We start from the raw sequence: 22,791 nt of genomic DNA on the forward strand, positions 1-22,791 counted from the left end.
AATTAAATAAACACTTTTAAAATTAACAAAACTTTTAAAATCATTTCATGCATGTTTTATCTAAACTCTTGACAAAGCGTCAGCTACAACATTGTCTTTTCCTCTGATATGATGAATTTCCAGATTCATTTCTTGAACTGCTAAACTCCATCTCAACAAGCGTTGATTCTTGTCCTTCATTCTTGCCAAGAACGTTAATGGGTTGTGGTCAGTCCAAACTACAATTGGAAACGGAGTAGATCCAAGACACACTTCAAAGTAATTTAACGCTGACATCAAAGCTAATGTCTCCTTCTCAACAGTAGAATAACGCTTTTCATGCTGGTTGAATTTTCTCGAGTAGAAACACACAGGCTTGTCAACACCATTCTCATCTGTTTGCGCCAACACAGCACCAGAACCAACATCACTGGCATCAATCATTAACGAGAACTGTTTATCAAATTGTGGAGCCATCAACACCGGTTCGTTTGATAACATCGCTTTAACTTTAATGAACGCATCATTGCATTCCTCCAACCACACGTTGGACGAGCGGTAACGGTAATATTTGTACAGTACTGTTGTATTTGTCGCAGCCAGACATAAGATCAAAGGACTGTTACGAGTTCCTATCTTGGCAAGGTGAGTTCAGTGTCCTGTTGTTAAATTACCTGTTGTAGTAAATGAATATCCTCTTTCTGTAAGTATCTTCATGAGATAGTCTGTCAGATCACGCCCTGCTAGATCCAATCTAATGATTGCATGTGGCAAGTCTATGCTGTGAGGCAGTACCTGTGTCATTTTTTTCTCTATTGGCTTTTGGGTTTAGTGGTGCTTCGGTCAACAAGGCTGGGTGTTCTTCTGGTGCAACTCTAAACTCATTGTAAAAGGTATGGTGCCAAATCTTCTCCATGTCATCCCAGTTGGTCACTATGCCATGCTCAATTGGATATTTCAATGTTAGTATTCCACGTTTACTTTGCGCTTCGTCGCCGACATAGCTGTCCTTCTGTCCCATGCCAACCATTACTCCCTAAAATATGATTTTAAAATGTTTAAAACATTTGCGTGATGTTAAGTTTAGTATGATGAGTCTTGTTTGTAAAGTTAGTTATCTTATCTCTTAATATTGGTGTATACAATTTATGTTCTTATTTTTATATATCTCTATATATAGGCCTAGCTAGAGATAATATAGAGAAAAACTGTAAAATATATTTTATAGATTATTACGTTCTAAGAATAAATGAAAAGGGAGAGAGCGAAAACAAAGAAATACCGTACACAAATTTTCATTTTCTTCATGACATTTTATACCGGGCACCTATAGTACATTATAGGCAGTATAGTGTCGATTTTTTCAAAATAATTAGGCCCTAAAATTAAAAATAATAAAATCACTTTTCGATAGCTGATGCCGTGGTCTGCCAGTCTGAAATCTTCTTACAAAAGACTACTTTTGAATCCCCTCGACGCGGCGCATGTGGTACGTGGTGTGTGAAACATAAAATGTGCGCGTCGTGGTTCCAGTTCTGCGCGCCCCATATTTTTACTGTGAAATTCATACCAAATATGGTCAGAAAACGTCTCGCGTAATCTCCTTAAACTCCGTTGGTTCAAAGTTATCGTCACGTGCTTTATCAGTGGGCGTGGTTATAATATAACCAAAGATTGTATATCATCAGCTGATCTTTGACAAACACATAAATAGTAGATACAAAACATTTGAGAAGAAAGCAAAACAACTTTATTAACAAATTCATAATATCATGATTCTATATACAGTACATTAATTTACACAAAACAAATACTGAACAAATATTGTGCGCATTCTGTTAAGCCTGGTTTCCATTAAAATCGCTACACGCGCAGATGTCGCCGACGCAATCGGGAAGGCTCCCCGATTCATCGCAGTCAAATCGGCAAAGTTCAACTTTGTCGATTTTGTCTGCGATTTTATGGAAACCAGGCTTTACAAGATATATACCAGGGGTCACATTGACGAATTGGAATCAGTGTTTTACAACAACAAAAAATTGCAAGCAAATGTTTTGTCAGTGTAAACGTGGCTTAAGATTGATTTTAAAATCTGGAAAAATGAGAATTCTATTCTATACATTTATTTTAAACCCTTAATATCAGCGATGTGTGCGAGGGTATAATTGGCCATGGATAATTTACAATAGGTAGTAGGACACACGTGAATAAGAAGTATTATGTTTTTTTTTATACACTATACTAAGTACTACATTCCCAAACATGCATACTTATTTAAATCTACTTATTGCAATTCTATGTATTTGAGTAATCTCCCTGTCAGGAGGAAAAATAATATATATATATTTACAATTTCGCATAAAACAATTTTAGACAATAATGTCACATTAACAATTTTCAATCGGTAAGTGCAGAACTCCCGCTCTGCTTATGCGCGCCCCCAACGGTGGTGGTCTGCACCTGCAGCAAGACAGAGATGACATACTCTAGCGCCTGGTGGTTTCATTAAAACTCAATCTCAGCACCAGGGTTCACCATGCCATTTCCATTATAAACACCCTTTGGTTTTTCTCCATCTTTTAATTCAGGTATTTCGTTGTCAAACTCTAAAAAAAAAGGGAAAACAAATATTAATTCTAGCCTTGGGCTATTAGGCCTAACTCTTTTATTTCATCCATTTTGTGACCAAATGTGGAGGGGTTTATGCCATTAGGAGACAAAGAATAGTCATATTTGAACGAGTAGGTGTTGACTACAATCAAATATAAACAGTGCAATTATTTTGTTGACCAATGAGGCTTGGTGGGTAATGGGTTCTTGGGACAAGCATGTCATATTTGAACGAGTAGGTGTTTGTCCCTATTACAACTACAATACAATCACACAATATGAATGAATGAACTTGAATTAATTGCGGTAGATTTTAGGTTGAGGCTTAATGAGGCTTGGTAGGTAAACATGGCTTCTTGGGACAAGCATGTTATATTTGAACGAGTATGTGTTCGTCCTATTACAACAATACAATCACACAATAAGAATGAATGAACTTGAATGAATTGCGGTAGATTATAAGTTGGCAGATTTTTTTGCTCCCAGAACTCTTTTCAGATCACGTTTACATTTATCCAATGAGGACCCTACCAACAACAAAGTAGCCTATTATGGGAATAATAATTGTGTTTTACGTTTGCATAAAAAGAAATTGATACAAATATCCATGCGATTAGTACAATTATATTTAACATGAGTTTGTTAAGAATTGTGGAATGACGTATCACTTGACACAAAACATGACTAAACGGGGTGCATTACTGTGAAGTGTGAGAGTTGCATTGTGTATGATTGTGAAGGTCGGTGATTATATGCAGCATGCTGTATTATATGAGAGTGAAAAAAGTCCTGCAATTACAGAGATCCTGACTTTATAATGCTATACGGCTAACTCCACAAATCGCACATGCGATTTATATATGTAAAGGCTTTTGTTCTATTCAGATTGGATAGCGACTTTTTTCACCCTCAATCACACCTTGGTACGCACGCGCGCGCGCAGATATCGTCAAAATGACGCGGCGGTGACCAAAGATAATTGCGCTTCACAGATTTGTGCATACAATTTGTGCGTAGAGTGTTCCATCTTTGGTAGCCTATATCCGCATTTGCGGTATCGGAATAGTTGCTATTGTACGAAAGGCAAGACAAGTGAATAAAAAAGCCTGTAGATATGCAGTAAATAATAATAATTGTGTTCAATTATACATGCGTGAAGTGTGAAATTCAATGAATAAAGACGAACACATATGGGGGCAGTATACGGTAATAGTTGATAGTGATAAATGATGTCTTCACATCCATTGATGGCTATATGATGATTTTGATTCCAGTGCATTTTGAAAAATAAAAGAGTCACCTGGGTCAAACCATGAATTATAGAAGCATCTGTGCCTGGAAAGTTTCCTTATTCTCTACAAAGCCGATAAAATAACTTATAATTTAGTTGGGATTTCACGTAGAAACAAAGGCGCATACCACAAGCAAAAAAATAACATACAAAACACGAGATAAAGATTAAAAACATGACAGTATTTAATAAAACGTACGTTAAAACAATAAATAAATTAAAAGAAAATTCAATTTACTTTGTTCACTAAACACAATTTTCGAATCCGGTGTATAATATCGTATTTGACATCCAACAAAGAAAGATTAAATAAAGAAAACTTAAATTTGTGCAAGGTAACAAGAGGCTAAAATAAAAAGTACATTTTGATATAAAGAATGTGGAACCTACCTATTGTTTTCATTGTAATTTTAGGAGCATCTTCAGGCTTCCGTTGGTTAGTTACACATTCCAAAACATCGTACTCTTTGGCTAAAATCCCGTTAGTGAAAAGGTAGCGAGTTAGGTAAGACACTGACAGCAGTGTTCCAAGCGACATGAGCATAGAAAACGTACGGAACGGGAATAGCTGGAGATCTTCCGCTTCATCGTAATATGGATATTTTATAAATGACTTTAGACCAAGGATCTCTTCACCACCTCCGAGTCGTAACAGTAGACCAATGAAGTAAGCAGTGATGGAACCGTAAGTATTTGCGAACTCGACGTACACAACACAGAGAAGTTGAGGGAATAAAATGACGTAGACAAAGTCGGAACAAAGATGGAAGAGGCCGTAGATTGAATCGATAGTAATCGCTAGTGTAGTAGCAATGGCTCCTGCCACCAGAATCGAACATCTCATTATCCACAAGATCTCCCGTTCACTTGCCTAAAAAAAAAAGAAATCGTTTCACACAGTTCAGAAAAAGTTCTTTGTGGGTCCAGAAACATGTTTCTGAAAGATTCTTTATATACTATTTTATATAAATTAAATTTCTTAGCTCTGTTTACACTATCAAACTTTATGTGACAAAAAAATGTGATGTGCCCAATATGGACATGATGATGTCATATCACTACCATATTTGGTCATATCACTACCATATTTGGTCATATCACTACCATATTTGGTCATATCACTACCATATTTGGTCATATCACTACCATATTTGGTCAATAGTTTGATAGTGTAGACAAAGCTTTAGTTATAATATAACTAAAGCTTTGTCTACATTTATATTATATAAAAAAATAAATATATTTACGTCTTGTCTTATAAGTAGTTTGTAGATATTACGGGAAAACATGGAACTAGCGGAGAGAAGAGAAGAATCGGCTGAAGACATGACAGCGGCGCAGACAGCTCCAAGGCCGATGATGGAGACGCCTTGAGGTGTAAGGTATTGCAGTACTAGTGGTAGGATAAGACTACTATCGGTTGCGTTTCGTCCATAATCAGTTGCTTCCCAATCTGAAAAAAAGATAATTATAAGTAAACAGTAGTTAAAAAATCAACGGCAAATCTATATACCACAATGTGTACAGTATATCTCTACTAATGTGCCAATACTTTGGCTCAAAGGTGCTTGTCCATTTGCTTATTTTATAACCTAGTCTACCATAGTTACGGTATCCAATCTAACTTTATACCAATTGATAGGAAACTCCGAGTTTGCGAACAAAAGTCTCGGATTGTTTGTCTCTGCAAACTTCTTTTCTGCTGAAAATGGTCTACTCACTAGCCAACTTTTTCGAGTGCAGACTATGGTTAACTCTTTTAATGTTACTCACCTGTGCTTGCTCCTAGGGCACCAATTAAGATCGACGGTATGGTCATAAACATGCATCCAGCACCGGCAGTGTAAGAAAGGATCTGCGCGTATCGAGCGGTTTTTGCAGACAATACGCGCTGGAAATACACCTGCCATGGTATTCCTCCGAAAATCTACAAAAGACAAAATACTTTTATATACTGTATAGGCTTAATATAAATAACCTCATGATTACATTGCTAATTCTACGAACAAAATTATATTTATTAATTTATGTTCTGTAGGCCTATATTCTGTATATTTAGACTTGAAACTAAACTTATTATAAAAATAAAAGTATATTGTGGCTGAACAGTAGAACAGTTGCCTACCAGAAGGAAACCATAGTCAACCCATATTCCGCTCTTTCTACTATCCCAGCTTCCAAGCCAATCCTCCTTGGTGAGGGAGATGCTGCTCACGTGTTCATTTGTAAAGGCAAACGGAATTGACAACCACTATGGATGACACAAAAGAACTATTATAAACAAAATGGAAATGTTAGACTTCATCGGACATATAAAAAAAGTTGTTACAGTTATTTTTGTAAATCATTTCCTATTTTTATTTTATTCGCATGCAAATTAAATAATAATGCCAAGGTCAGTCGTGTTTAGAAGGCGCCATCACTAATTCAATTTTAGTTTTAGTTTCCGGGAACGATGTTGAATATTAGTTTAATTTTTGTTTCTTTTCTATTTATAGTACATTATGATACATTCATGTTTTTTAGTGTCTTTCTAGGCAACATTAAAAGTCATTGACGCTAAAGATATAACTGCATATGAAAACTCAGTAGGGCCTAGTGTGTCATTTTATGTCGTCAGGAGCTATAATGTATAATGATGTTTTAATCTTAAATATTATAGATGGCAAGTTAGCTAACATACATATTATAAGACAAAACATTAATTATAAGACAAAACATTAAATTACTGAATTTGGTTCACTTAAATAAAAACATAAATATGATAAAATGCTTGTCGTCTTGAGTTCATTTTTTGTAGTTTTAAAGCGGAAAAAACATCATAATTATAGATTTTAGATAATTATATAGTAGTTCTTGAAAAGTTCACAATGTTTGGAGTGGTTTTAGTTATCCACTCATCTTCATAAATAATCCTATAACTTAGCCGACGACAAGCATTTTATACAAGATATTTTAAGCGATTATTAGCATACTAATACTAAAAGACAGTATAATAAACAAACGTTGGTCTTTTGGCCAAACGATGCCGGACAAGTTGAGCACTTATCTGTCCCACACACCGAGAAGTTTACTTCTGGAACCGTCTGCAGTTCCCAACTCCTCTTTCAACGGATATCTGTATAGTAGACGTGTAAGGCTCTAAAAGTAACTCAGCTATGTTACAACAATAACAATCAAATAATAAATAATAGTTGACATAGCATAGCCTGCGCATGTGCCAATCTTTCCATAATAATAATAATATAACAATAACAAGCCAGAATGTATTGTCATTCATTATGAGATGCACAGGAACTACCCTTTATATGTAAAGATGGCGGAAATCCAATGGTTATGCATGCATAATAATTATTGTCTCACAAAATACCAATGCACAGGGTACGCAATAATTACGTTTATAATCGCTCTTTTATTCAACCATATTAAATATATCTATTAATTTAGCACTTGGCCATATGTTGGTAAAATGTTGTTTTTTTTTCAAAGACAAGTAGTGAATGCTGAGAAATAAGCTCCGGATTGCTGTAAATGTTAAACCGGATAGTTGACCCATTTAATTGGATAATCTTACCAGCATCCGATATCTAGATTAAGGGCCTACTGATGCTAGATTAGCACTAAGGCCATTAAGATTTATGAGCTCATGGAAAAAATTGGGGAAATTTGTATTTTCTAATCAAACAAATGATGTACATCAGTATATTGTTTTAAGACAACCGCCTTTTGGAAACCGGCCACCGCGAGCATTAAACGAGTCCAGATTCAACAATTTGGTATGTCAAAAATGTAGGCCAAGCATCGCTTCTAAAATTTGCTACACCATGAAATAATGGCCTAAATATTGTATTATGGAGTTAAAATTGATCAACGTACACAAAATAGGGAACGAATGGAGTATGCACCACCTCCCCAATCGAACATTCACTGGCTGGTGTCATTAAAATTGTAAAACTTTGTTATTGTCGTTTTGGATGTTATGGCGGTTGGATTTTTAACTAATAGTGGTAGTAGGAGAAAGTATTGTCAACAAACAAACGTAACGCTCTGTTTAATATGAATAGCGTAATACTCCACGCGGAAATACAACAACATCGTGTATTGTGTTTTTGTTAAACCATTGTATACATGAGTATCGACTGTGAATTCGATTAGCAATGGTAATCCAAAGCAATACGACGAATTGTTATGAACAACCGGAGGATAGACGCCATCTTTACATTAAAAATAAATGCACTCAATGTGTAAATAGTCAATTTAAATTATATATTCCTATTTGTGGGCCAATAAAGATAATCTTCTGGTGTTTTAGAATAGTATAGTAGAATAGGTTATGTATAAAAACAACATACTAATATTTATAATGATACATTTTTTTAAATGCTATAATGTTACACGTTTTTATTAGTCATGTTATAGGAAAAGATAGGATTATGCAGACGCCATTTGCATGATCAGAATTATGAATTCGTCGTTGAATGAGTCGGTCGACTTGACTCAATTCTATATTTAGAAAGGTGTAGGATGTATATTATTATGATATATATAAATTGACAGACTTTTGACAAACTATAATTTGACAGGCAAGTTCAGAAATTACATATCATACACTGGGCCTATAAATACATTTTTATATTGGACAAATTGGAAAATCTTGGATTTAAACAAAGATGTGGTTATCGCACTTCGTCAACCACTAGATCAAATCAATTATGATACAAACATTGCAAGGATTATTTATTGTTAAAGATCAATATTTTGTTTTGTATTTTTTGGAAGAACTCGTTGATTTTCAATTAAATAATAAATAATCTTTCGTCGATGCATATGTGGGGTGTTGGCAAGTATGGATTAATGTTTGGTTTGAATACTCACCAAGCCAAGACCAATGCAGGACAACTGGACAACATCGGTGTATGCCACGGAATAAAGTCCTCCAAACAGTGTATAGAACATAGCAATACAAGCAGATATGATTATAGATGCTGTTTTGTTGATATCCAGAATGACACTGAATGTGGATCCTAGAATATAATTAAAGGTTTTTAAATAAAATACGATTTTATTCTAGACCTAGCACAACTTGATATGGCCCATCTTGATATGGCCCATCTTGATATGGCCCATCTTGATATGGCCCATCTTGATATGGCCCATCTTTAAGTTCCAGAGCTAGTACAACTTGATATGGCCCATCTTTAAGTTTGGAACTTTATCTTAAGCTCTGTCTACACTATCAAACTAGTTTGAAAAAAAAATGTGATGCGCCCAAATATGGTACTGATTATATGCCTTAATATGGTAGTGATGACATCAGCATGTCCATATAAGGGCACATCGCATTTTTTTGTCACATAAAGTTTGATAGTGTAGACAGAGCCTTACCAAGAGCTGCTAGAATTGCACTTGACCAGAATAGTTCTCCAGAAAGAGCAGGTAGAAACAACATTCCACCCATTCGTTTACCAAACTTCTTCTGGAATGGATCCAACATGGTCACGTAGCCACTTTCTCTCATTTTCTTAGCAAAAAATCGTCCACCTTAATTATAAAATATACATTTAAACTTAAAACAAAGCAAAAAAGGTGTAAAATAGTACATTCGCGCCAACACTTTGTAAGCAACAAGAAAAACCTTTAACATTGTGTACTAGACGTTATCATATTAATCAGTCATATCTTCAAATGCTATTTAAAACGATAAATCAGACGTTATAATGAATAAAACTATATTTCCAGAAATATATATTTATAAATAATTTAATAACACCGATTAAAATAAAATGTACATACCTACAATCAAGCTACACGAGTAGCCCCACGGGGCCTGTGCCCATACTAGTCCCTTGTCATGCACCGCCTCAGCAGTACCGTTTATAAAACCTCCACCAACCCAAGTAGCTGTAGTATAATTTATTAATATTTATGAATAAAAAATAGATAATTATCCAGAGCATAACACTAAGTTTAAGATATTACGATATTATTAGGATGTCAGTATGTGGTGGGTGTGGTTGGTAAAATATCACATTTGCAAAATCACGTTTGTCTATAAGTAATTACGTTTGTCTATAAGTAATTACGTTTGTTTTTAGTTATTACGTTTGTCTATAAGTTATTACGTTTGTCTATAAGTCATTACGTTTGTCTATAAGTCATTACGTTTGTCTATAAGTCATTACGTTTGCCTACATAACACCCATATACATTTTCCTTAGTTTTTTCCCCTGAACCTTTTAAAAGCTTTATTTTGTTCCACATATTGAACTAATTCAATGTAAGTATAGATCTTTTTTTTCACTCCAAAGCGTGAAAAAATATGTACTGTATTGGAAAAATATAATATAAAAAGAAAAAAAAGAAAAGTACAAAATGTCAGATTTTGATTAATATATACCGTATAAACAAGCTATTATTTATTGCATCGATGCAACAAAAACAAGCTTTACTACGTTACGTCTTGACCTTCAAGGATTTCTACATTAAGAAGGTCAGATTAGATAATTAACGGTTATATTCTTTAGCAGATGTGAACAATATAACAAAGCCGGATTCGAAGCTAAGTTCAGCTATTAATAATGGCTTACTCCGATTTGCTAACTTTAAAATCTCTATTTTTTAACATTAAAGAACTGACCTGATAGTCTTAGCAAAACGTAAACCACACATTATTAGGCCTTCGTCAGTATTATAGTTTTTATAAGAAAATAATTAGGCCTAGTGTGTAAATGTAACTTTTTTTTAGGATAAAGGTACTTACCAGTCATGGTGAATATACCAACAAACAATCCAATATTTCTTCCTGCAAGCATGACATCTTCCATAGAAGTCTTATCTTTAATTCTTCTTGAGGCATAAAGACCAATTGCTAGTATTATGCCATAGAATATAATAACACCAACCAATCCTCCCCAATTTACAGCCATTTTGTGATTTGTATCAAACTTTTTGGTTAAACTCAACACACAGAAGACAACACTGCTGAATGAACCTGTGCGATTGTACTGTTGCAGTTATAATGTATGGCATAACTAAACGCTGGCGGCAGCAGACAAATCCCCAGGGACCTAACTATTTTAAAGCACATCCAGGCCTCTCATGGTGCGGCGTTTAAATAAATTCCTTACAGTATGGACTAGTTTTCTGTTTTCTGTTTATTTCGTGCTTTATTTGATCGTATTAGTTTTTATACGATGTTTTCTTTCTTTTCACTTGACGTTAGTTTTCTATTTTTCTAACCCATCTTATTACTAGAAAACAGTAGATCACACGGTAGACTCGCACGAACTGTCATCTCATCTAATCTCGTAATACTGGGCCTACGTGGGATTTAATTGCGAGATTCGCAAATTCGAGCCTTGCGCATACGCCACCGCGCGCATCAGTGAGAATCCGCTTATATATCGATTAGTTCTCATTGTATATACTTGAGTCGTTTACAGTTTTAAACATAGGGGCCTAATTTAATTTCGTTATTTTACATTTTACCATTAGTATGTTTATTTGAAAAACAGTTATGTTCATGCGTTTTAATCATTATCGTTTTATTTTACTTTAAAAAAATGTTTTAATTCAGTTATAGCTTACTGTATTTTATTCTTATTATTCGTACTGGAGAGCACATAGTCCTATCTCTAGACTTACACATGGAGCAGCCAATGTCGGTAAATTAAAATAATTAGAAAATTATATCATAATACTATAGACCTATATCGAATGATCACAATTTGGAATAGTAATTAAACATTAGACACACAGCAACAGTAGAGCTGTAGCTTGGTGGATAACGTTCTTGCCTTCCAATCTCAGGGTCCAGGGTTCAATCCTGACCTAGTGCCAGGGTTGTAACTCACGACGCTTTCAACTCCACTCGCTAAAGTTTGGTTCCCACTAGAACTCAACGCAAGAACGTAAGCCGCAACGGAAGCGAATTGACCAATCACAAGGTACGGTTCGAATAATCCATCGCTTTGATTGGTCAATATGCTTGCGTTACGGCTTACGTCATTACGTTGCGTTCTAGTGGGAACAAAGCTTAAGCCTCAAATGAGACTTTATAAGCACGATAAATGATTAAATAGTTTATCAATCCTGTTAGTCGCTGCTGGATGCGTATGAAATAAAAGAATGTTGGTGTTGCTCATCATATGTTACTTTATTAGGAGGTAATGTTTACGAACAATATAATTATAATCTTCGTAAATCAAGATTCGCAATAACAATGTCCAATAAGCTTTTGAAATCAGTATATCGTATTTGCGATCAAGTGTTTGGCAACATCATTCGGTATATCATAATAATTACGTTATTACTTCTCCGCAAGATTTTTACAATTCAATTTCAGCTCCACGATTATCTATCCCAGCCTTCTCAGTATCGCTCTTAGACTTGCTAACCTCAGAATCAAAATCTATAAATAGAATAGCGGTGATAATTAAATCAACGATTTTAGCAAGAGGGTAATGCTTGGTTCCCACAAGAGACGCAACACAAGGACGTAACGCAACGTATGTGAGTTGACCAATCAACTGTCGCTTGTTATTGGTCAACTCGCTTGCGTTGCGTTTACGTCCTTTCGTTGCGTCACTAGTGCGAACCAAGTATTGATGTTTTTGAATCATTATCTATGTGCGTGTTACAATATTAGAGATATTCATTATCATCAACAATACATTGAAAGTAACATCACTAAATTAGAATAATGTTTTAACTGTGATATGTTTGTTGTTTACAAATGTCATTTTGATTTCTTTCCTAATTTTTTTACTGTATATTTTTTCTATATCTTTTTAACGAGGTACTTTAATAAATTGAATTGATATCAGAACTATCCGGGTGGCTCAATTCTTACGTCACACCTTATGGATATGACTAATGAATATTCATGTTTATTTTGTGACGTTTCATGAGGGGTCAAATATGGCAACCGGGTATGGCTATAATAGCTTCCAATTCAGATTAGTTTATATATTGAAAATTACGTTATACTAACCTTCTTTTCTATCTTCGTCTATTGAATTCATATTTAACATTTCAGCAACATCTGCTGTCGGCACGTTGGTCACACATTTAAAAATATCATATTTTTTGTCGAGTATTTCCATTGTGAACAAGTAATGAAAGAGAAGGGACACAAGGAGCAGCGTAGCTAAAGCACACAGCATAGAGAATGTTCTGAACGGAAACAACTGTTCACCGTTGTCAAAATACGGGTACTCTATAAACGGGTTGAGATTCAACAGTGGTTCTCCGCCTCCGAGTCGTAACGTAAGTCCAACTATATAGGCGGCGAGCGAGCCGTACGTATTTGTGAATTCGATGTATACAACGGACAGGAGTTGTGGAAACAAAACGACGTAGACAAAGTCGGAACAGAGGTAGAACAGCCCGTAAATTGAGTTGATAGTAATCGCTAATGTTGTGGCGATTGCTCCAGACACTATCACCGATGCTCTCATCACCCAAATGATTTCGGTTTCGCTTGCCTTAAAAATAAAAAGTATACGCATTGTAAATATTTCAAACAAGTAGGCCTAAAAGTATTTTCCACAGTATAAGGAGTAGGCCTGTATATGTTATAAATGTAAAGGCCAACTGAGACAGCGTCGTACGACAAGGTCCGATGAGTCGGCTCGATCGTCGGGAGAAAATTAAAGTTTAAAGTTCTCGCAACGACCTAAACTACGCCCGACGCTATCGCAAGACGACTCGTCTCGTCGGGATTCAACTCTGACTAGACGACTAGTTTCGTCGGGCCTTGTTGTACGACGCTGTCTGAGTTGGCCTTTACAAAACACGCTTTTCATGTTTATTTATTTATTATTATTTATTTTATTTTATTTTATTTTATGTCTTTAGGCAATGTGGCCAAGGATTACCAATAGTGAATTAATCACTGTCCTATCAGATAGGTGGTAATCCCCCAGATACAGGGGCTATTTTGTGAACCAGTTCACCGGGGTAACCCCCTACTCTTTTCGAATAATGAACTGGGTTCTTTAAAGTGCACACAGGTTATAACTGTGTACACTGGACCTACGGTTTATAGTCCTTATCCGAGAAGACTTGTTCCACCACCAGAACTAGGAGCGAGTCGGCCTCGAACCCTTGCCGATGTTGTTGGCTCTTTAGGTACGGTAAACGGCGCCCCTGCCTTAACCGCTCGGCCATTTGACTCGCTTATCGTTTATTTCTTATATAATATTGTTTCCTAAACACGATGAGAGTTGTACTACTAAAACGTGAAGATCTCTGATTGATTTCGTTTATACGAATGTGCCAAACTAACATTTTGCCTTATTAGCAGTTTGTATATATTTCGTGCAAACATGGAGCTAGCCGAGAGAAGAGACGAATCAGCTGATGACATCACAGCGGCGCAGACAGCGCCAAGACCGATGATGGAGACGACTTGAGGAGTCAGGTATTGCAGCACAAGAGGAAGTACAATGTTGCTGTCTGTGATTTCTTGGCCATAGTCAGTTGCAGTCCAATCTACAAAGAAAACGTTGTTGATATTCAGGCGTTTTCAAGTATATTACATTTTCTTTAAAATTAATTTAATACCGGTATCACTTCGATCTATCTTAATGATATATAATATAATATGTTCTGTTTTATTTCTTGTCACAAGTGCCACCAATTAAAAGGTACATGATCAACCAACAAATAAAAGTAAAACATTGGCCTATGAGTCGGGTGGATTAAAAAGGATTGGCACATAAATCGGATCCCGCAGATAGATCTGGTTTAAAAGTTTATTAAATCATGGTTGTTTTTTTGTTGTTGTAAATTGTTAACCCATGACAGTACGGATGCAAAGACTTGCCCCAAGTCTGCAGTTATTGTCTTTTTATGTTAGTCGTCCACTAGTCGGCGTTTTGTTTTTTAAAACTAATGAAAATGTGAGCAAGTATTATACGTATGAAACGCCATATGTGCCAAAATATATATCTTTTTACTAATTTCGGTCTAGAATCTATACTAGGATGCAACTTACTTGTGCTCGTGGCGATTGCTCCAATAAGGACCGATGGTATTGTCATGACCATACAGCCAACAGCGGCTGCGTAAGACAAAATTTGTGAGTACCGCGCACTCTTAGCGGACAGGACGCGTTGAAAATACACTTGCCACGGTAAACCACCAAATATCTATATATCAAACACAAAAATAAAGAATATTATTAACAAATAAACCCATTTATATATTTATTAATAAATATATTAATAGTAGGTTTCAAATCGACCATTAAAGCATAAACAGCGCGTTTAAAATAAAGATTGATTTCAAAAGGACGCAACGCAAAGATCTAAGCGCAACGTAAGTTATTTGACCCAATCAAATGAATTATCAAATCTGTTGCTTGCTAGGCTGCTATTGGTCAACTCATTTGCGTTGCGTCTACGTCCTTGTGCTGGTTTCTAGTGTGAATCAAGCTTATTAAATAATGTACCGGATAGTATGCCTTTAATATAACAATGCGCGCATAAAATCCAAAAGTTATTCTTTATTTTCTAATTATTGATACTTAGTGTTTTTATGGCAGTGTCCTCAGTCACGCTGACTTGAGAAATGTGACAGAAGGAACTTCAAACAAACTAAAACAACGAATAAAATAATATCATTCTAAAGCTCTGTCTACACTATCAAACTTTATGTGACATAAAAATGTGATGTGCCATGATGTCATATCACTACCATATTTGGACACATCACACTTTTTTTTTTCAAACTAGCTTGATAGTGTAGATAGAGCTTAACAACGAATAAAATAGAAAGACACCATCATAAGAAACGCAAGACTTGTGTATGCGCGCGTACAAACGCTGATAATACAGCGCCTTATGTATTTGTGTACGCGCGCGTCACTAACTTGTGTTTCTCTTTCATCGTGCTAGTGTCACTCTTGGAATGAAATGCATACCAACTGTAAGCCAAGATCACACCAGATAGCTGCGTAACGATTGTCCCAAGTTCCAAGCCAGGTCGAACTTGTCTCAGCAATACTTGTGACATGCTCGTTTGTCATGGCAAACGGTATTGACAACCACTGAAGATAAATAAAAATATTTTTGATTAATTTCTGCAGAATAGGTCTAATTAAAAGAATTGTTTAATAAATATCTTAACGAAATAGACGTATTTCATAATGTAGGCCTACTTTAAACATGCGATACGTTTTAAGTTGTGTCACTTAAAAGCGACGTGGTCTTTGTCCACCAGTATTATATTATGAGGCACTGGGATATCGTGGTCGTTTACATTACTTACCAAGCCAAAAAATATGCAGATTAACTGAACCACATCTGTGTAGGCGACTGAGTACAGACCTCCGAATAGAGTGTACGACATGGCAATACAAGCTGACACAATAACAGCAATGGTTGTGTCTATATCCAGAATGACACTAAATGTTGATCCTATATATAGAACACCATAAAAGATATTTATGATAATAATAATAATATAATAATGAACATAATTATAAAAATAATGTAAGTAATTAAGTTTAATTAATTCAGATAAGTCCACAATAATTGTGGTAATAATAATTCTAAGTGAAGAAATGTGAGAAACAAAAATGATTTGTAGCGAAAGGCATGAGTGCGTGATGTTTGCTGTAGGCAAACTATGTAATCTTCTCCACTTTGAATATTCATCCGCCAAATTGTTTACTTATTTGGTTGAATTGTTTACATCTCGTAATATCTATTAAAATGGGAATGTGAATGTTAGATTAATTACCTAACGCAGCAAGAACAGCACCCGACCAGAATATCTCTCCAGATAAAGCTGGTAGGAACAGAAGTCCACCCATTCGATTGCCAAATTTCATCTGAAATGGGTCCAACATGGTTACGTGACCCTGTTCCCGCATCTTTTTAGCAAAGAAAAGTCCACCTTGATAGATAGAAAAACAAATCATCAACAATTAGAAATAGAAATAACTTATTGATTATTATTTACCATGTCTCAACGTTTAAACTGTGTGGGTGACCATTTTTACAATGAGCGAAATTTCGTAACACACTCAATCAATATTACTTCAATAATAAATATCATAATTTCTTTTCTTATTTTTACAACTCTTACCTATGATTAGGCTGCAGGAATACCCCCATGGGGCCTGCGCCCATAGTAACCCCGAATCATACACTGATTGAGCTGTTCCGTTTATGAATCCTCCACCAACCCATGTCGCTTTAATTAAATAGAAAACAGATAAATTGTTACGATAACTATTTTGTTGTGATCTTCTGCAATGCTTTTGGTCTATGGAGAAAGTGCTCTTCGTAGAGCTGCGCATACAGTCTCTTGGTAAAATAGGCTACTCTCAGTACACCGGTGCTCAGTAGCTTTTCAATTCAACTAAATTTAAAGACTACATTTATTGAAAGAGTTTTGAGGCCGGTCTCTTCTTGTGTTAACTAATGAAAACTTCAAAGTTGTTGAATTGAATTTTTACATTTTATGAGTAGTAATACACAGTTATGTTGATGTTAATTTACTATGGTGTTTTCTGAGTTCGTACCCCCCATAGTAGACCTACAGGCCGTAGTGAAGGGAGAGGGGTGAGGAGGGGGTTAGTTTAGGATAAAGCGAAGCTTTTCCAGGGATCTCAAGCATCATAAATCGTTTTCCCGTGATACACTGCGGTAGGGATTACTTACCTGTCATAGTAAAGACACCCACAAATAGTCCAATGCTTCTTCCAGCAAGCATGACGTCATCCATAGACGTGCTACCCTTAGTTTTCCTAGATGCATACAATCCAATTGCTAGGATGATGACATAAAAGATCACCACCCCAATGAGGCCACCCCAATTTACAGACATCTTTAGAGTTTTCTATAGCTGTTTCACGATCCGTTCACTAGGGAAATATCTCATAAACTGGTGATAAATTCAACAAACGTGTCGGGTGATGGTCTGGTTTGTTTGAATAAGAGGATAGTTTAGTTCAGTACAACAGTGCAAACACTCATAAGAGATATGACTTAAGTCCAAACCCTGATTCGCTACTCAATCAATGACATAATGTAGTAATAAAATTGCACAAGACTAAAAACTTACAAGAGTCACATAGTGAGTACCGTAACATTGCCATACATCAAACAATAAAAGATAGCCTTTGTCATGCTATTTTTATTTGCCGAAACTTAGTTAATAATGTAGGTATAATATAGGGGTATTATTTATTTTATTATAAAATCAATGTTTGTTCAGGAGGCCTAACTTTCAGTTAACTATCATCAAAGTCCATAATTGAATGAATCGAGTTGTGAGTTGGTCAGCTATGTGCAGATATAGGAAGTTGGGGGGGGGGGGGGGGGGGGGTTGTCCTCTTTGTTCGTATATACTAGATCACAATAATAGCCTTATTTGTTGTCAAATTGAAGAACTAAAATCTAGTTAACGTTAAATTTGTAACTTATATATTAAGGATAATTTACTAATTTAATCGCGTAAAAACTTTATTATTAAAATTAACAAATTTTAATCTACACTTCATTTTCCAAAAAGTTGGCATAGAACCGTGAATCCATTTAGAAGGTCATAGTACGCTTCATGTCATAGAACAATTGATGCAGAATTGCAAATAGTTTGTGGGCGTCGTTGAAAACCAGTTCCCATTGTCCATCCCCAGTGAACGAGGTTCCCAAACACAGTTTGTGATATCACATGCACCATAAGATAGGTTTGTGTATCAAAGATAATGATGTATAAGCTTGATATTTGTATAAGCTAGTTATGTATTGAGCTAGTTATGATGTGTTGATCTAGTCAACCCGTTTTGCGATCCGACCGACAAACAGATTACCGAGTAGATTAGAAGCTGAAGTGATGATTTGTTTTCTCTTGTTTAAAAATACACTGAAAGCGAAAAGTTTCTGATAATTAATTTTAATAGTAATGTTTTTATTAAATATATAAAATATCATGTTTAACTTATGTACAAACAAGTTGGAGAAACCCCTGCTATATTTATTATCATCACATCTCAAATGGGTGCAGCTAAAGAGTGGTTCCCACTAGAGATGCAATGTAAGGACGTACGCGTAACGCAAGCGAGATAACCAATAACAAAACACTTTTCGAATAATCCACGCTTGTGATTGGTCAAATCACTTACGTTGCGTTGCTAGCTTAACGCATTTTGCAAGAAACTGCACAACACCCAAAAAGACATATGCATCAACATTTTGTCTAATATACATGGAACAGACGATATGATATCTATAATACAATTTCTTCTCAAACTTAATTTTGTACATTTCTTGGTTTTAATCTTTCTCAGTTTATTTTAATTTGTTTTTACTATATTAGTAAAAATTTAAAGTTTTTCAATGGTTTGTCATGACAAAGCATACTTTGTAAATATTTTGTAATTTGTTTTTCTGTCTAATATTTTATTTACTGTATACTTGTTTCACACTGAGACTGTGCTTCTAATAAAAAAAAAAGATAATAAATAAAGATAAATAAATAAAGTTAAATTCAGTAACACCCACTCTAGTCAAGAGCAATTGTATAGAATTATAATTATTTCATAATAATCAAAATGGTTGACTTTTACACAGGGCCTAATACAAACGGTTTTAAGTGTTTTACATCATATTTATATTGCACTTTATATGTATTATCCAAGCGCAGTGGACTAGTAGATGTTACACATGGTATTGTACCAAGAGATGCACCAGGTTCTTTAAAGTGCAAGAAGTCACACATTTCAGCTCATATTTAAACACTAGCAACCTCCACCCCCCTACCCCAATTGTTTTTGCCTCACTTCTAAATCTTATCAACAATTTGGACTCCAACTGAATTCATCTGCAGGCATGAGTTGTCCAGTAACTAGTAAGATGATATCAACAACCCACCAAATACCAAGTCCACCTAACGTTAGTAACTTGGCCACTGCTGTTCCTACGTGTCCTAAGCAAAAACGATCAACTCCGAAAAATCCGAGTAGAATTGAAAAGAGTAATGTTGACACAAAATGATGATTATCATACCTTAATAAAAAAAAATGTTTAAAAGTGTTAATGAATATGATTATGTTATTTATGAAGAATAAAGTAATTGTTGAATGAAATTAATTATTATCAAGTTAATAAAAATATTGAAATCAGGTTTGGCAATTTTTTGAATCATAATGTATTTAACGATTGCATTCTGGGATAGCACTATCCACAAGAAAATACTCACTTTATACAGGGAACACCAGATTTATCAAATTCTCTTGAACCGTAACATTCAATACCTGGTAGGGGGCGACATTTTACTTTAGTTCTTTCAACATCTTGATATTTTACTTTCCCATACTGAAAGAAAACAATTAAAAAACATTAAGTATGATTCTGTAAAAATCAACTGTGAAAGAAGGTGGCGTGCTAAGGGATTCAATTCAACAATTAAAATCATTAATTTTAATAATATTAGTGAGTCTGATAAGTGATACGCTTTTTTAAGTAAGGTTTAAATGTTACGCTAAGAATAAGGCATTAATATTATTAACAAATAATAAAACAATTTACCGTTTTACAACCATATTCAGTAGACGTCTCATTGCCTTCGTCTATGCTGTCTGGCTGATCACACTCAATAAACTCCTCTGGTCTACAAATAAAAGAAAATTAGATTAGATATTTCCTTAGGTTTAATAGTAGGTTTAGATCAAGTATTTCTGAATGGGGAAGAAAGTGCTAATGATAATAATAGACTGGAAGAAGAAAGCATTTTTGTCGTCTCGAGTCATTCCAATAATTACAGTAGTAGTATAGGCGGGATCCAGTCAAGTCGCCCCATCGCAAAGTCGCCTCATACAAAGTCGCCCAATACAAAGTCGCCCCATCGCAAAGTCGCCCCAAAACAAAGTCGCCCCGGCACAGTCGCCCCATCGCAAAGTCGCCCCATTACAAAGTCGCCCCAACGCAAAGTCGCCCCATCGCAAAGTCGCCCCATCACAAAGTCGCCCCATCGCAAAGTCGCCCACGGTTTTATTTCTGTATGATTATGAAGCGCCGCCGCTAGTAGTACGCTGTTTTAATCATATCGGTTGCGTTTGATATCGATTGCGTTGTTACTTTGGTCGCGCTAAATGTCGCATACATTATAATGTTTATCCTATTATATACATAATTTGTGTTTTAATTTTTATTTTACAGGTTTTAATGGAGTGATGTGCTTTTAAAAATCATTAAAAAAATACTCCCTTGTTTGAAAGTTCTAAAAAGATTATCCCTGATTTATAGTTTCGAAAATGTTAATTTAATATGATTTTAAAATTAGTTACCAGAGCCACAATTACGAATCTTTCTTCAACCTACGCGTGGATACCAGCTCAATTTTTAGGATAATATAATAAATGTATAAATGTGTAGTAGGCCTTCGTATAGATTTACAGTAGTTAAAACAATAACAGTGTTGTAAGACAATGAGTGTTATAGGCTACTTGATCATTTTGCATTTATTGACAAGTTATGTGTCTTAATTTTATGACTTTTCAAAATGAAGAAAAAAAAAAAAAATTTCATCGCCGATATGATTGTTTTACATGCAGGTATTTTAGTAAAATTTAAAACGCTACATATACACATTGCGTATAGGCTATGCATAGTTAGTAGGTTTTATATTATAATTTTATTCTGTTATATTGTGGCTGTCAGTATCAAAAAGTTTATACTTAAATTAGGCCTAACTTTAAAAAAAATTACAGTAATAGTTATATTTAGCCTAGATAGGCATCAGACAGCGGCTATAATAATAATAAATAACGCCAACTAAATTACATCCTTCATGAATTGTGTGTTACAGCCTAAATTAAAAAGAAAAGCAAAAGGCAATACAGTTTTTTAGTCCAGTAGTAGAGGGATCTCTCTCTGTTAGTAAGCTAGAGGGGCCTACTACACTAAACTAGGTAGGCGGCAGCTAACTTAACTCTAGAAGGCTAGGCTACCTAGAGTTGGCATGGGTACGGGTTGGTTTGGGTACGAGTTGACCAACAACCCTACCTAGCCCCTAGGTAGGCCCTGGCTTAGGTATCTTTCTATCTAACTTTCTTCTTGCTAGGCCTATAGGCCTAGGATAGGCAAGACTAGGCCTGTCATATGACTCGTTTCACTTACAGATATGAACATAAAATGAGTGGAGATTCGGGTTGATACGTAACACAGGATTCACTCAAGCATTCTGTGTTTTGCGGTACATCAATGTGCAATAAATAACCATTAATTATTAAAAAATGAGAGAGTAATAAAAGAAAACATAACATAGCGGCGACTGTAAAAAAAACATTGTGGGGGATACATCCTGTAGGGGGCGCTGTACCGCTGTGTTGGACAGAGCCATATATAGAGAGAGTTACGACTTCGAATGGATTAGAAGCCATGTTTGTGTCCAACTATTCCTATGTAGCGTATGGAGTTGAGTCTTTTGTTTTGAAAATGTATAACATTCAAAAGGCTTTAATTATCGAATTTAATATCAAAACAATCAATTTGATTAAAGGTTTTTGTTAAAATAATAAAAAAATTATAAAGTTACTGCGAACATGATTAAAAACAACAAAAATAGCAATTTCGGAACGGCTCTGGTTGTGCGCTCCATGCACGCTCTACGCGTGCGCGTTTAGTTTGTACAGCGATTCTCTATAGTAATGCATTGTTTTTACATTTTGTTGTTTAAAAATCATGTTCGCAGTAACTTTATGATTTCGTTATTATCTTAACAAAAACCTTTAAACAAATTAATTGTTTTGATATTAAATTCGATATTGAAAGCCTTGTGAATGTTATACATTTTTTAAGCAAATGACTCGACTCCATACGCTACATAGGCATAGTTGGACACAAACATGGCCGGCGTGCACACCACGTGACTTTCTAAAATCCGTGAACGCAATGCCG

General features: G+C 35.2%; 3 protein-coding genes across 4 annotated transcripts; all 3 read right to left on the reverse strand.

The window, feature by feature from the left end:
* Positions 1 to 1,706: 1,706 nt before the first annotated feature.
* Positions 1,707 to 10,876, reverse strand: LOC144837961 (high-affinity choline transporter 1-like). 2 transcript variants are annotated; one of them, XM_078693277.1, is made up of 10 exons: positions 10,641 to 10,876; positions 9,674 to 9,781; positions 9,266 to 9,421; positions 8,756 to 8,904; positions 6,006 to 6,131; positions 5,654 to 5,807; positions 5,128 to 5,333; positions 4,271 to 4,751; positions 3,890 to 3,944; positions 1,707 to 2,585 (listed from the first exon to the last, which is right to left on the reverse strand). In XM_078693277.1, exons 1-9 carry the CDS (start codon positions 10,804 to 10,806, stop codon positions 3,907 to 3,909), a joined length of 1,584 nt encoding a protein of 527 aa, XP_078549403.1. In that variant the 5' UTR covers positions 10,807 to 10,876; the 3' UTR covers positions 1,707 to 2,585; positions 3,890 to 3,906. The 2 variants fall into 2 exon arrangements, with proteins under 2 accessions (XP_078549403.1, XP_078549402.1); XM_078693276.1 differs by lacking the exon at positions 3,890 to 3,944.
* Positions 10,877 to 12,010: 1,134 nt separating this feature from the next.
* LOC144837453 (high-affinity choline transporter 1-like) lies at positions 12,011 to 17,742 on the reverse strand. The gene is made up of 9 exons (XM_078692570.1): positions 17,554 to 17,742; positions 16,976 to 17,083; positions 16,628 to 16,783; positions 16,154 to 16,302; positions 15,807 to 15,932; positions 14,880 to 15,033; positions 14,169 to 14,374; positions 12,873 to 13,365; positions 12,011 to 12,290 (listed from the first exon to the last, which is right to left on the reverse strand). Exons 1-9 carry the CDS (start codon positions 17,717 to 17,719, stop codon positions 12,208 to 12,210), a joined length of 1,641 nt encoding a protein of 546 aa, XP_078548696.1. The 5' UTR covers positions 17,720 to 17,742; the 3' UTR covers positions 12,011 to 12,207.
* Positions 17,743 to 19,408: 1,666 nt separating this feature from the next.
* Positions 19,409 to 22,167, reverse strand: LOC144837200 (TM2 domain-containing protein 2-like). The gene is made up of 4 exons (XM_078692215.1): positions 22,012 to 22,167; positions 20,422 to 20,503; positions 20,093 to 20,208; positions 19,409 to 19,899 (listed from the first exon to the last, which is right to left on the reverse strand). The coding sequence occupies exons 1-4, from the start codon at positions 22,155 to 22,157 to the stop codon at positions 19,686 to 19,688; spliced, it is 558 nt and encodes a 185-aa protein (XP_078548341.1). The 5' UTR covers positions 22,158 to 22,167; the 3' UTR covers positions 19,409 to 19,685.
* Positions 22,168 to 22,791: the final 624 nt, after the last annotated feature.

This window comes from Antedon bifida, chromosome 3 (genome assembly GCF_963402885.1).
Source record: "Antedon bifida chromosome 3, ecAntBifi1.1, whole genome shotgun sequence".
NCBI classification, from domain to species: Eukaryota; Metazoa; Echinodermata; class Crinoidea; order Comatulida; family Antedonidae; genus Antedon; species Antedon bifida.

What these genes read in the sequence shown, in the direction of transcription:
- LOC144837961 (XM_078693276.1), bottom strand. Translation starts at nt 10,806, where the DNA reads ATGGCTGTAAATTGGGGAGGATTGGTTGGTGTTATTATATTCTATGGC. An exon ending in TGGTATATTCACCATGACTG is followed by an intron (nt 9,782 to 10,640) that starts GTAAGTACCTTT and finishes ATTATACTACAG; the next exon opens with CTACTTGGGTTGGTGGAGGT. An exon ending in TTGACTATGGTTTCCTTCTG is followed by an intron (nt 5,808 to 6,005) that starts GTAGGCAACTGT and finishes TGTCTTTTGTAG; the next exon opens with ATTTTCGGAGGAATACCATG.
- LOC144837453 (XM_078692570.1), bottom strand. Translation starts at nt 17,719, where the DNA reads ATGTCTGTAAATTGGGGTGGCCTCATTGGGGTGGTGATCTTTTATGTC. An exon ending in GGGTGTCTTTACTATGACAG is followed by an intron (nt 17,084 to 17,553) that starts GTAAGTAATCCC and finishes ATTTAATTAAAG; the next exon opens with CGACATGGGTTGGTGGAGGA. An exon ending in AGACGAAGATAGAAAAGAAG is followed by an intron (nt 12,291 to 12,872) that starts GTTAGTATAACG and finishes TTCTATTTATAG; the next exon opens with ATTTTGATTCTGAGGTTAGC.
- LOC144837200 (XM_078692215.1), bottom strand. Translation starts at nt 22,157, where the DNA reads ATGTTATGTTTTCTTTTATTACTCTCTCATTTTTTAATAATTAATGGT. An exon ending in CTCATTTTATGTTCATATCT is followed by an intron (nt 20,504 to 22,011) that starts GTAAGTGAAACG and finishes TTTTATTTGTAG; the next exon opens with ACCAGAGGAGTTTATTGAGT. An exon ending in CTGAATATGGTTGTAAAACG is followed by an intron (nt 20,209 to 20,421) that starts GTAAATTGTTTT and finishes GTTTTCTTTCAG; the next exon opens with TATGGGAAAGTAAAATATCA.